General features: G+C 38.2%; 1 protein-coding gene across 1 annotated transcript in view; it reads right to left on the bottom strand.

Moving 5' to 3' along the window:
• The window catches only part of DIAPH3 (diaphanous related formin 3), a 484064-nt gene that overhangs the window by 438454 nt on the left and 30817 nt on the right, over nt 1-14793 (bottom strand). Inside the window, exon 3 of the mRNA XM_032402899.1 lies at nt 603-770. Within this exon, the coding sequence (XP_032258790.1) occupies nt 603-770 (168 nt within the window). The remainder of the gene's footprint in view (nt 1-602; nt 771-14793) is intronic.

Below are 14793 nucleotides of genomic sequence, written 5' to 3'. Positions count from 1 at the left end.
AAGAAAGAAATCACACAAGAAAAAAGATGAACAAAAAAAAAATCAGCACACGTAACATACACAGCACCGTGATCATCATTCTAAAATGCAAACGAACCCCAACCAACAGACCACTTAGATAATCTTTAAGATTCAAAATGTATCATTTGAGGGGCGCCTGGGTGGCTCAGTCGTTAAGCATCTGCCTTCGGCTCAGGTCATGATCCCAGGGTCCTGGGATCGAGTTCCGCATCGGGCTTCCTGCTCAACGGGGAGCCTGCCTCTCCCTCTCCCACTCCCCCTGCTTGTGTTCCCACTCTGTCAAATAAAATCTTTTAATAAAAATTAAAAAATGTATCATTTGATACTTGAGAGGGTTTTTGTGTATTCTGTATATTAAACACAAACACACACACACACAAAACAAAAAACCAGTATGCCTATTTTCCTCTGGTTCTTATTTTTGTAATCCTAAAGCTCTGTACACCTAAAGTGCTATACTCAATGACATCAGAAATAACCCAATGGAACATGAGTCTTAAATGTTTGTTCCACTAACATGATTAGAAGCTAACGTTTTTACATAAACTATTTTATGAAAAAAAAAAAATAATAATTCTTACCATCATCTTTTCGAAAAGTTCTAAGACTTCATTCTGTGACAGTGGCTTTGGAATGTCTTCCATCACCTCCGAAGAGCAATCATTGCTTGCAAACGCAGTCTTCAGGTTGGAAAGTGGAGGTCGCTCTTTCTTGCTCCCTGGAATTCTTATGCTGGCAAATTTGTCCAGCTACAAAGGTAAAGTAGCACACACATTAATATTTCCTCCAACATTTATCTGATTGCCAAAATAAAAAAACCCCACAGGATCGATCACATTATCACTGTGACTTCATCAGAAGGCATTCAGCACTAGAATCTTTAAGATTTTTTAAAACACAGAAGTTTTCCATAACCATCCTGTCTAAAGACAGAAGAGAAATCGAACAACTTCCAAAGATTCCTTCTAATCTTAAATTATAGAATTAAGATTCTAATGGCAGGTGACCTTTGCTTTACAGATTAGCCAACTAAGCAGTTTTACAAAGGTAACTGGGCTAATTTAGGGGTTGGCAATCAAACTAGTATTTAGTGTCCTAGCTCCCAGCCCCCTTGTCCAGTGCCCTTTTCATAGAATTCCTAAATCATATTTCATAGTATGCATGCACTAAGAGTTGAATTCTACTTATATCTCCAGAGCTTGTTGGTCTGATAAATACCACATTTCTCTTCATTCAGGCTGGTCTGCATTTGAATTTCATGAGCAGCTATAGAGTAGGATGGTTAAGCTTCGGGAAATAAAGCTGGGGTTTTTGCTATAATGGGATTTCTATTAAGTCAAATAGTTCACTGATATTTTAAAGTATATAGATATTAGTTTATAAAGCTAATTGTTTATTCATTGAAAATTGATTTCACAAATTCTATTCCTCACATAAAACCCAGACTCAAAGTTTCAAGTGGTAACAATCAAAAAAGGCAAAAAATGTCTTCGAGTAGTTAATAGAAGTGTACTCAAAAACCACAATGGTTCTGTGAATTGTTCGGCATAACTGTATCTTACGCTGTTTTTGCCATAACGTATATATTGACTTGTGCTACTCATGGCAACCACTAGCCATGTGGGGTTGCTTAAATTAAGAGTTCAGTTTCTTAGTTGCAATAGCCACATGCCAAGTCCTCAAGAGCCACATGTGGCTAGTGGCTCCCATACTGGTAAAAGCACATACAGAACATTTTTATCATCACAGCAAATTCTACTGGATAGAGCTAGTACAGTCCAGGAGAGAAATGGGATACAAAATACTGAATTTAAAGAGGACAAGAAGTCACAGTATTATTTCACTGAAGAAATAGAATTTAAGTAAGATACAAAGATAATGTTTATCCTTCAAAACAGAATTTTAAATTCACCGTGAATATACAGCCTAGGAAAAATGCTATGTACTACATTCACATGTGGTCCATCTAACTGGACCTAATCATGAAAGTACTAAGAACATGACAGCTTCCAGTAGGATTTAGATAGGAGTCACAAAATACCACCACCACTCTCATCCTCATAACAGAAACAAGCCAGAAAACCTCCCAAGTTACAGTTGTTTTCAACCCATCAGGGGGATGAGGACATAAGGAAACCTGGAAGGACTACTGGGAAGTGGCAAGCTGCTTTGATCCCTGACAAACAGTTACAGACTAAGAAGTTAAACAAGGATAAAAAAAAATTTTTTTTTTTTTAAAAAGTTAAACAAGGATAAAAAAAAAACCAGCAAAATTTTTAACTACTGACAGCATGGGTTCTGGCAGGAGAGACTCAAATTCCAAGGAGCCCCAGTCCTGAAGCAAGTCTACACCCACCTACTGACTTTCCCTCGGGCCTTCACCAACTGCATGGGTTAATCCCCCAAAGGCTGGAGGGAGGGCAAGATGTCCTGAGGCATGAAGTGTCCCAGGTGGCCTCTCCCCATGCAAAGAGACTGCCCTCCCAAACACTCTGAATTAGGCAAAAAGACGGGAGAGAAGCCCTAAAGACACATTCTGGCCTGTTAGAGAATCAATGATGGCTGCCACTGAAGGCCGAGGTCAGATACCAGGTCGGCGAGATCTCCTGAAGAAACCGAGCCAGAAATGGAACTGAAAACACAAAGAACTCTACATTAACCATGGAAAGGGCATCAGAACTTTAAAGCAGAAAGAGTTATCCCAGTCTTGAAAACGAACAGTTCAGTCGTAAAGCCAAAAGCAGAATGCCAGAATCTCATTCGTGCTAAGCGATCCTGAAGGCCCAGAGGACACTAATCAAACTAAAGCAGCCCCTTTGCCAAGCCCAGCTCAATGAGACATCACACGGACTCAGTCCCCCATTCTAGCAGCCTGAAAAAAGGTACACTCTTTCGTAGAATTATTTCATTTCCACAGTATTCAAATAAAATGTCTACCATATAATCAAATACTGCTAGATTCACGAAGGACCTAGGAAGTGTCACCCAGAGTCAAAGAGAAGCAGACCTAGAGAAGGCCTGGATGATGGACTTACTGGTCAGATCATCTCAAAGGGTATTTAGAAAAATGCTGAAGAATATAATGAAGAGCAGACACAAAGTAGGACATGGGCAATTTTAGCAACAAAGTCATGGAAATTATTCTTAAAAACACATTAGAAATTTAAATTGTACCAACAAAGAATTCATTAGATGAGCTTCAGAGTAACCTGAACACTGCTGAAAAAAGAACTGGTGAACTTATACCCAGACCAACAAAAAGCACGCAAACTGAAACACCACGGAAAAAGGGAAAGAAAAAAGAACAGAGACACCAAGAGCTGTGATACAACATGAAGCACTGTAATACAAGTGTAATGGAGGACCAGAAAAATAAAATGGTACTGAAGACCTAGTTCAGGAGATAATGACTGAAATAACAGATTTTTTAGGAATCAATTCATGGCTACCAGCAGCACAGCCACCGAGGAAGAATACCAAGACAGACAAGCCCACACCTCAGCACCTCACAGTCAAGCTGCTAAAAATCCAAAGTAAACGGCAAACCATAAAAGCACACCCAGACATATGAAGACGCGATCTATACAAGATGAAAATGACACAAATAACTCATTTCTCCCCAGAAACTACAGCAAAAGACAGTGGAAGGGCATCTTTAAAGGACTAGAAGAAAACGACTGTCATCGTGGGATTCTATATCCAGTAAAAATATCTTTGGAAAATAGAAGCAGAATGAAACACTTTTAGACAGCCAAAACTTGAGAGAATCGGTCTCCATCAGACCTGTACTACAAAACATGCCAAAAGGAGTTTTTCGGCTGAAAAAAAAAAATGATACCAGATAGAATCCCAGATCTATAAAACGAAGAACAGAGATGTTATTCTATCAGATGTTTATAATTTAAAAAAAGACTATATTCAACTCAAATTGAATATAATCAAGTGGGAGAGACAAGCATATAAAGAGGCAATTCCATATGGATATAAAAAACATAGCAAGAGGTACGGACAATGAATTACAGCAGCAGAGAAAAGAACATCCAACTCATCAACATAAATACTCCTTTACTTTAGAAATAACCCAGAAACATACAATTGTCTCCACATGATTAGAGGTCACAAAGTGAGTGACCCTATGTACCTCAGTACCCCAATTCTTGATACTTGTTTTAAAAAATGAGGAGACCAAAAATTTAAGAAATGGGACTGGTTCCTCCACCTGTCTTTTGAATCACTACTTCATTGCTGATCACTACTTCATTGCAAGATCAATTCCTGAGTGTTAAACCTATGCTGACTCCACACACCACACACACGTAACTTAATATGTTAGACTCATAATGAAGTGAAATTAAGCAAATCATTAATGCAACATCAATATTATAAATGTAAACACGTCAATGAATGGGAATAGTAAGCGTAAGCAATTCACAAGCTAATTTGTGAATCTATAACCTAATGGTTCCATCAGTGATAGTTATCAAAAAATTTTAATTTTCGCCACAAACCAAAACTTTCTAAATAAGATCCTCTCAAAGTCATTGAGCCCCTTCTGTATTTTATGCACTGTGTTAAGAACTTGAAAGGTAGCATCAGGCTGAATGCATTTGTTTAATTTTTACAATAAGGAAACTGCCTGGCTAAATAATAAAGGACGAGCTCCAAAACACTTTTATATTTAACAATTTCATAGTATTTAACTTATACAACCGCATAAATGAAAAAAATTCCGTTATGTTTTTAGAAGTAGAACTGCATTTATATCAATAAACAGCATCATAATTGTACAATAACAATAAAATAGAATGAGCACACCTCCCCCATATGCTTAGCACCTAAACTCTGGGGGAAAGTCGGATTTTATTCAAGTGGAAAACAATTTCACACATTACCACTAGGATAGCTAAAGGCAAGGTAGGAAAAATTAGCACAAGAAGCCATAGGAGAAAAATACATACGATCCTCCTATGCTAGAACAGTAAATTCAATTTGTTGAATACCTCGGGCTTAGAGTAAAAGCATCCCCAGGTACGTGATGCTCTACTGAGCACTACAGGTAGATTCCTATAATCTGGGCACTAGTGACAAAGCTAGATGCAAAATGAACTTTACTATCAAATCATTTTAAACATTCTAAGGTTTTTTTTTGGGGGGGGGGGTTGGGAAGGGGTTTGTTTTTGTTTCAAGGGAGGATGCTTGTGACTCCATGCAGAAATGGCGGGGGGGGGGGGGTGAGAAACACTCCTAATTTATCTTTCATGGAATTACTCATACAATTTGCTTGAAGCAAGGTACAATGGAACCCAAGAGCAAAAGTTTTAAATGCTTCTGTCCATAAATACACAGCAGAAATCCCCGTTACGCGGACTAGAAGTTGGTTATTCTGCATTTGGCAATTTGGGAGGTTTCCCAATTTGTGCATTGCATAGCTACTTTTCATTTTACTTGAATTCTCTTAAAGTTGAGCTAGAAACCCAACCCAAGAAGGTGAACCACACCAATGACTTGCCTTTGTTAAAGTATTGGTTAAACACACAGAAGACAGAGAAAATTCTATTTTAATGCTATTTGGAGGTGGTACACCACACTTAATTAATATGGCTTCAGCTGTGTCTGGGTGTACAGAGTTTTATAAATTAATATCACTTATCTTCATGGGAAGTTAAATGAGCACCCTACTGAGTATTATCTCACACTGATAATCAGTAATTACAGTTTAAATAAAATTAATTAAACCAAAAACAGGCTCTAAAAAACTATCTGGATTTTAAGCTGTAGTATAACACTGTAATAGTGACAAAGTTCTATTACAGTGTTTTAAATACTAACAGCAGTGATATTTTTTTAATTTAAAACAAAAGGAAGATACTGTAATTATTAGCCATTTTAAATTTGAAAAGCCAGAGAAAGTATCCTAAAGGTACTTCCATAGAACCTCTAAGAGTACCTATTTTCATGCAATCCAAGAGAATTAAGCAAATAAAAGTTCATTGTAATTATAAGTTAATTCCATGTGAATGCATACCTGAAATCCAGAAAAAAATTACTTAAAATTATCTACCAATTTTCATGCAATCCTGTACTATATTTAAGAAGATGGGGTACTTGGGTGCCTCATTCAGTTGAGTGTCCGACTCAAGTCATGATGGGGCGGGGGGAGGGGGCAGGAATAGGGGGCGGTAGTGGTGAGACTGAGCCCTGCATCCAGGCTCTGCGTTCAGCAAGGAGTCTGCTTACTGCTCTCTTTCCCCTTTCCCTCTGCCCATCCCCCTGTTGTGCTCTCTAAAATTAAATTTTTAAAAAAATGAGAAAAAGGGGGAAAAAAAAAAACACCTATAACTTCATTACTAAACAAGCAACTTGCTGATTAAAAAACTGGCCCCAGAGTCTCACTTCTGAATCCTGCCCAGCCACCTGCTTGCTGTGTCACCCTAACCAAGCTATTTAAATCTTCCATGATAATACCTATCACGACAAGTTGTTTCCTATTGGAAATGAAACTGCTGCTCACCTTTCAGCTTTGGGCTGAAAGGCCTGAAATGCCTTTGGTGACCACTATCACGTGGATCCCCATACTCCCCATTATCACTGCACACAGGTTATTCCCTTTTTATGTCCTTTCATAAGACTTATAAAAACATGTAATTTCTTTTATTTTGAGAAGGTTGACAGTCTCCTTCCCACTAAAATATAAGGGCCATGATAGACCAACCATCAATGGTCTTAGTCACTGTGGTAGCCAGTCTCTAAGACAGTCCCAAATAATCCTGCCTTGTATAACCAGTAGGATACTATGGCAATTATGGAGTTTCCAAGACTAGATCATAAAGACCTCACAGCTTTTTGTCTTGCTCCCTCTTGGGTCACTCAGTCTGGGGTATGCCGGCTGCCACCCAAGAAGACACTCAAGACCTAAGGGTAGGTCCACATGGCATGGAGCTGAGCTAAAGAAACTAAAGAGGCAGAGAAGCCTCTTGCCAACAGCCATGCCAGTGTGCCATCTTGGAAGCCCAGCTGAGCCTTCAGATGACTTATATAGCCAGAGGACTAACAGCTCCTCAGAGATTAAAGACTTTTATATACTCTAGCCAACATCTTCATTACAATCTCATGGGACTCCAAGCCAAAAACCACATACCTAAGCAACTACCAAATTCCTGCCCCCCAAAAGAAGTGCAAGGAACTAAACGTTTGCTGTTTTAAGTCACTAAGTTTTGGGGTAATTGTTAACATAGCAACAGGTAACTGTTAAAGTCACTGCTGTACGTTCAGCCTATAGCACAGAATCTAGCAGAAAGCTAACGATCCATTAACACGTGAAGGTACAAGTGAATGAGCAATTACTGTATAAAATACATAAGATACAGTACTGTCCCTGAAGAGGCTCACCACTTGAAGGAAAAACAGAAGCTACTGAAGGTAAAATACACAGATGCCCCCAAGAAAAATCATAAGCCAAGTAAATTAGCAACAGATAGTTATAAGTGATTCTAGGGTGAGGGAACCTCAAAAGAGGCTTGGAAAGAGGATACATCAGGGAACCCTGTGAGGCTGACGGGAGAATTATGGAGGACACACGTTGACAGCCCAAAGACATGTTTGCCTGTTTCCATGGTCCTTACTAAAATGGTGGGGACATCAGTATTACTAAGATCGAACACTGTCAGTGAGAAATTGGCTGCTCATCGTTGCAGGTGTGAAGAGCTAACCATCCCAGTCTGAGGCCACAATCCTAGCACTCAGTAACAATTCCCACCAAGCCACCCACTATTGCACTCGAACTTTAATAGCCTCAGTGTTAGAAATGGCCCTTCCTGGCCTTAAATTTAGATTTTAGTGAAGTTATAAGACGTTCTTTAGCCAGAGGTTTTGACAAAGTTTACCATCACCCCCCAGAAATGTACCTACCTACAGTAATTTATTCATTTAAATTTCATAAGGTATCTTATTAAATGATAAGCATACTCACTAGATTAAAATTCCTTGAAAATAAATTACAATATGCAGTCTGTCTTCTACAGCCAACTGTCACAGGGCAGCCAGTGAAGATGCCCACATAGGAAAGACCAGAGGCCCCCAACAACTATCAGCACCAACTTCCCAGTCAGGCGTGAACACCCTATAAATGAATTCTCCAGCCCCATGAAGGCTTCACAGGACTGCAGCCTGAGTCAACGTCGTGCTTAGAATCTCATTAAAGACGTCAAACCAGCACTATCCCGCTATGCTGCTTCCAAATTTTAGACCCAAGAAACTGAAATGTTATTGTTTTAACCCACTCAGCTTTAGGATAATTATATAAACAGAAGACTAATACAGAGCTCCTCATAGAATACTTTTAAATGCCTAAAATAGATATAATTACAACAAAAACAGTGTTATGAAAATATTTTAAAATTTTATGGTAATAGGTCTTCATGAACTCATTATATAACATGCGGTAATAGGAAATCTAATTTCAACATAGTGTTGAACACAAACCACCTTTTGAAGTATCTCCAATAACTAACGTGCTTTGAACATATCTGTTTTCTGTGGTAACCAAGTCACAGGTCAAATCCTACTGTGTGTGTGTGTGTGTGTGTGTGTGTGTCTGTGTGTTTGGAATTTGTTTTCACCTATATTCATAATTAAAAAAAAAAAAACTAAGTTTTACTTAAAGATTAATGAAAATAAAGATTTAATCTTTTTTCCGTTCTAGTTCAAGGACACCATGAATTTTACTACCAAACCCCTGGTGGTCCATGGCCTGCAGTTTAAGAACCCCCCGGTAGGTCTAGAATAACAGAAAAGAGGGGTTGAAAGGTAAACAACTCAAGTTCTAATGCCTTTCACGCATTAGTGGCAGAAACTACATACAAGACCTCAAGTTGAGACCAACCAGGAGAACTGCACCAGAAATGCTCAAAAAGAGCTGGAAGCTTTTGAAGGAAGAAGCCAACAGGAATGTAAAGCCTTCAAAGAACATCTAGGTTTCAATTAGAGCAAGAAGGAAAACAAACATTCAAAGACAGGCTTTGACTGCCAATGGGCAAAGTAGGAAGGCTTGAGAAGACTGGAGGAGTTGGGAGAGGAATGTCCGAGAAAAAGAATAAATGGACCTGGATAGGGATAGAAGCATCTAGGTGCAGATATGGATTGACTAGGACTTCTGATGTTGACTTAGATCAACAGAAAAGTCGTTTGAATTGTAGTGACTAATGAAAACAAATATGGAAACAAATCATGAAACCATATAGACCGACTCTTCTTAAATCATCTTCTCTCTGTCCCGACTGCCACTGTCCTACCTCGGGACACTTGGACAACAGCCACAGCCTCCTCGCTTGCCTCTAGGTCTGCTCTGTCCCTCTACCCCCAATCACTCTCTGAGCTACTCTCTATACGGACATCATTTTGATCTTCCTGAAATGCAAATCCAATCCCTGTCCCTCACTCCAATGCTTAAAACATTTCAATCTTTACATCCCCATTACTCAGAGAAGGACATTCCAATCTTACCATGGCTCAACAAGGTCCAGCTTAATCTGAACTGCACCTTCTCTCCAATCTCTTCACCACTCCACCCCGCTTACACTGTAGGATCCAGATGTAATGAAAATGCCAGAGTCTCTTAAATGTGCATGTTGTTCCTTGTGCCTAAAACCTATCCACAACCACAACTCCTATCCCATCCCCTTAATCTGGCTCAGTTCAACTCCATCTTCAGCTCTCAGTTAACTACATCTTAGGTAGGAGCCTTCCTGACTCAAGACTAAGCAAGATGCCCACAAGTCTGGTGTCTGCCATTACATAGTACAAACACTATTCTGAAACTACCTCTATCATATGTTCACTCAACCAGGGTGTAAGTCCTAGAGAAGAGGAATTATTTTATTCACTACTGGACCTACTCCTGGAACTTAGCATTGTCCAAAGCATATAGTGGGTGTTCTATTCATTTTTGGTAAGTGAATAATAAATAGCTCCCTATCTTCCATGTCTGGGATACAAGCCATCGCTTCTTGCTTTGCTAATTCCTTCCCAAAAGTATCAGGAAGAACTCCAAGTGTCATGCCTTTTATATATTAAGAATAACCTAGACTCTTACCAACACTGATCCATTGAATATTAGTCCCCTAGACTGAGAACAACCTTGAGTTCTGTAATGCAACATCAGGTGGGAAGAAAAATATCCACTCAAAGGAAAAGACAATCACTTAAAAAGAATATTCAAAACAACCCCAAAGTTATACCTACTCACATCTTTAAGTATAATTCTAATTTCTTGTGTGAAAATATTAACACTATATACATAAAAGGAAATATAAATTAGCTCTGTAAATATTATACTTTTTAGAAGACATAAACGAGGGCGCCTGGGTGGCTCAGTTGGTTAAGCGACTGCCTTCGGCTCAGGTCATGATCCTGGAGTCCCAGGATCAAGTCCCGCATCGGGCTCTCTGCTCGGCAGGGAGTCTGCTTCTCCCTCTGACCCTCCTCCTCTCATGCTCTCTCTCTCTCTCTCATTCTCTCTCTCAAATAAATAAATAATCTTTAAAAAAAAAAAAAAAAAAAAAAAAGAAGACATAAACGAGTAATACCCATAAACAAAAGTCCCCCGAAAACATCAACAATTGCTTTCTACTTGCCAACCCAACATTTCCATTAGGAATCCATTCAGTTAGTATCCAGTAAATAAAATTAGAGTAAAAAATTACTACAACTCCTGCCAGCTTAGATTCCAACTTGTCCTTCAGAAGTAGCTGAAAGGTCACCTTCTCTACCAAGTCTTCTCCCAACATCAAAATTGACCTTACCACTTCCAATGAACCCTATATACAGAGCAATGGGCCTAGGACAGTATTAGTATATATCTATACAACTGTAAATTGTATACATCTGCTTCCCCACTGTTCCCAGATGCAGAGGCAGTCATATCTATCTTTGTATTCCTATAGGAGTACTAACTATTCAAATGCTTAATGAATGAAGGGATAAAAGGATGAATAAACAAATCTGCACACCCCACTACATCTTAGTATATTCAACTCTGAGAGCTCTTGATCTTATTCCCAAGTTTCTACTGATTTGAGTAGGATCTCTCTAAACTATCCCATAAATATTTAAAGATTCTAAGACAGTACTTAAGTGTTACTACTGAAAACCTAAGTACAGGAAGCTCTAATTAACTCATATTAATGGGCTCAGAAAGGCTCACCTGACTTAGTGAATAATTTAAGCTTATAGAACTTATTTGATGTATTTTACCACGTACATTCAGTTGTCCCAGTCCATGCTGGTTTATCTACTTTACACAGAAGAGTTTCTTTTGAATATATCATTTCAAAGAAAAACTGGAAAATATCACTCTATTATTATTCATGGTTTTTAAACTTACCAAGGAAATAGAAGTTCATTAAAGTTTTATGTCCTATTAGGCCAATAAGAAAATAATTTAAGTAATTCTTTTAAATTAAGTTTTTAAAGCTGATGATTTATGTTCTATTAACTGACTTGCAAGTGAGGCACATAATCAGATAAAATGATTATTTACTTTCATAAGTACAATGTCCAATTTAGCATATATCCCACAAGGGAGGTCACATCTAGGTAGGTCCAAGAATAGCCTGCGGGTAGACAAAATGCAGTCTTGTCAAGCATATTCCTCTGGACAACTCATCTTCGAGCAAACCAGTCTCACAAAACACACTCAAGAACATGCTGGAGTCGTCTGGTAGCATTTACATCAAGTTAGTCACAAGGCCCACTGCGAACAGTGAAAACTTCTCAAAGCACTCATCAGAACCCACACCCAGGTGATAATCTTCAATGGTTCTAAGACCACATTCCTGGTGGGGAAATTTGAGGGGAACCAGGAAAGCCCGCAGTTATATCTGGGAGCAAATTGCCATTGCTAGATCTGTGAAGTGGCTTCCATACAGAGTTCTTCCATGTCCTTCACAATTAAAGGGGAAAAAAAAAAAAAGACGCTTATTCTTTACCTGTTGACATCTCTCAGTCACACACATCACTAGTCCTTCGGGATAAAGGTTTCTCAGTTTTATTTACTGGAAATACTAAAAATAACTCATTTCTAATCATAGAAAAGTTCTCAGAATATGTTTTTACAATTAAAATTCTCAGAATTAAGATCAATGACTAGGATACAATTTTTCCTTATCAATTTAAAGGCCAGAAGTCTCACAGAAATGGCTTCAGGGGGAAAAGCAGTCTGGAATCAGTCTGCCATGTTTTTTTCTCACAGCCCCCATGACATTGAACAAATTATTAAATCTCTCTTGCCTCAGTTTCTCCATCTTTCAAAATGGGAATGATTTTCACAACAAGCTTCTAAGGGGTATTAAGTATTTATAAAGCTAACATTTAGAACACTACTCAGCACATAACAATTACAGGGTCTTTATGTTGACTAAGAAATGCCTTAGTTAGAGAGGCAGGGTCCTACCATAAAGGCCTTAAAGGCCATATTAAAGAGTGCAGGCTTGACTTATAGATAACTGGTGCACCTAAGCAGTTTCAAATGAGGTGAAATATGGTCAGATATATAATTTAGATGGGTCAGCCTGCTGTGCAGGAAGTTGGCTTTTTAGGGAACAGAAAGTTGCTTGAGAATCCGGACAAGAGATAGGAAGCCTTGTGCTCTGATAGAAGGAACTGAGAAAAGGAAATAGATTCAAGAAATCATCAAGAAGCTACCTTCTAAGAGAATATAGGAACAGAAACAAGCTTAAGAGGAAAGAAAGTCAGAGGTTTCATTTGGGGCATGTAGAGTTTCAAGTATGGATGAGACATCCATATGAAGGTATTCAGTAGGACAATGCAGTAATAGGTCTCAACTTAAAGGTCATAGACAAAGACATGGACTAAGGTGATAACCCCAAGCCAGTACTAAATACAGAGGAGAGCAGTGGCTGCAGGAAAGAAACCTGATAAATAATAGTTTAAGATCGGCAAAGGAGGAGCGCCTGGGTGGCTCAGTCGGTTAAGCATCTGCCTTCGGCTCAGGTCTTGATCTCAGGGTCCTGGGATCGAGTCCCACGTCGGGACTTGTGGCTCAGCAGGGAAGTCTGCTTCTCCCTCTACCCACCCCCTCCTCATGCTCGTTCTAATAAAATCTTTAAAAGGAAAAAAAGATAGGCAAAGGAAAACCACACAAAATAGAAAAGGTCACAGGGACACAAAAATCAATAAAGTTTGTGTCCCACAAGCCAAGAAGTATTTGTTCAAAGAGGAAGGCAGTAACTATATCAAGTGTAGCCAATAAATCTAGTAAATTTCCAAAGACTACAACTTCATGACTATTACTGGGGATAAAAGTAGTCATTTCATAATGATGAAAGATTTACTGCAATCCATTAAAATATATGGAGCAAAACGGATAGAACTGAAGAGAGAAAAATCCAAAATTATAGTTGGAAACTTCCCACTGCTCTCTCAATAACTGTTAGAACAAGCGAAAAGAAAAATCCAGAATATATGAATAACACTGTCAACCAACAGGATTTATAGACCAATTCTAAAACAAGCAGAATGCACATGTAACATTCACAAAGATAGACCACATTCTGGGACAGAGAGCAAGACTCAAAACTAAAAATGATTGAAGTCACACAAACTATGGTCCCTGGCCACAAGAGAATTAAGTTTTAAGTCAGTAACAGAAAGATCAGGAAAAGCCCCAAATATTTAAAAGTTAAACAGACCTAAATAACCAATGAGTTAAAGAAGAAATCAACAGGAAATTAGAAGATATTTTGAGGATTCAGAAATGATACAGCTAAAGTAGCTCTCAGAGGAAAATTTATAATTTTTTTTTATATTAGGAAGCAAAAGCCTCAAATTTTGCACATTTCTACCTTAAGAAACCATAAAAAGATTAAGGCAAAAGGAAAAATAAAAACAAAATTATCATCCAGAAATTAATGAAACCTAAAGCTGGTTCTCTGAAAAGATCAATAAATTTGACAAATCTCTACCCAGACTAATCAGTGGGGAAAAAGAAGTTATTTATCAGGATGAGAAAGGGAGAAATCATTACAGATCCTACATTTAAATGGAACAGGAAAGATCACAAACTGCCAATTCAAAAATACAGATATGAAAAAATTCCTTGAAAGCCCAAGGCCCACTCAAGAATAATTTGAATGGCCCTGTATCTTGTGATAGACATTACAAGAGAGGAATGGCAAATAAGCACAATAAAAGATACTCAACATTAGTATTTAGGAGAAACAGTTTGTCAGTTTCTTATAGTCATGGTTACCACTTGATTCCCCTTCCAAAATGAAAACAGGTCCACAAGAACTGTACTCAAATGTTTGCAGCTTTATCAATCCCCAAAAACTGGAAACCCAAACTAGTGAATATATAAACTAGTATTACCAAACAATTGAATATTACTCAGTATTAAAAAGAATAAATTTCTGATACACCCATAGCACTAGAGGGGTCTCAAAAGCATTATGCTAAGTAAAAGAAGCCAGACACAAAGGCAACATACTAAGGGATTCCATTTATATGAAATCCTAGAAACTGAACTGTGTAGTTCAGAAAGCAGATTCATGATTCCCAAGAACCAAGATGGCGGGGGGCACAGAGGGACTCTTTTGGGGTGATGGAAAGCTTTTATATCATAATCCTCATGTATGCATGATTGTATACATTTGTCAAAATGCATCAGATTATACCCATAAGATTGGCCCATTATGTTGTAAGTAAATGCTTCCTCAAAAAAAAAAAAAAAAAAAAAAAAAAAAAAAAAAAAAAAAA

The sequence above is a fragment of the Phoca vitulina genome, unplaced genomic scaffold (assembly GCF_004348235.1).
Source record: "Phoca vitulina isolate PV1807 unplaced genomic scaffold, GSC_HSeal_1.0 scaffold5, whole genome shotgun sequence".
NCBI classification, from domain to species: Eukaryota; Metazoa; Chordata; class Mammalia; order Carnivora; family Phocidae; genus Phoca; species Phoca vitulina.
This window is presented reverse-complemented; position numbering and strand designations above follow the sequence as displayed.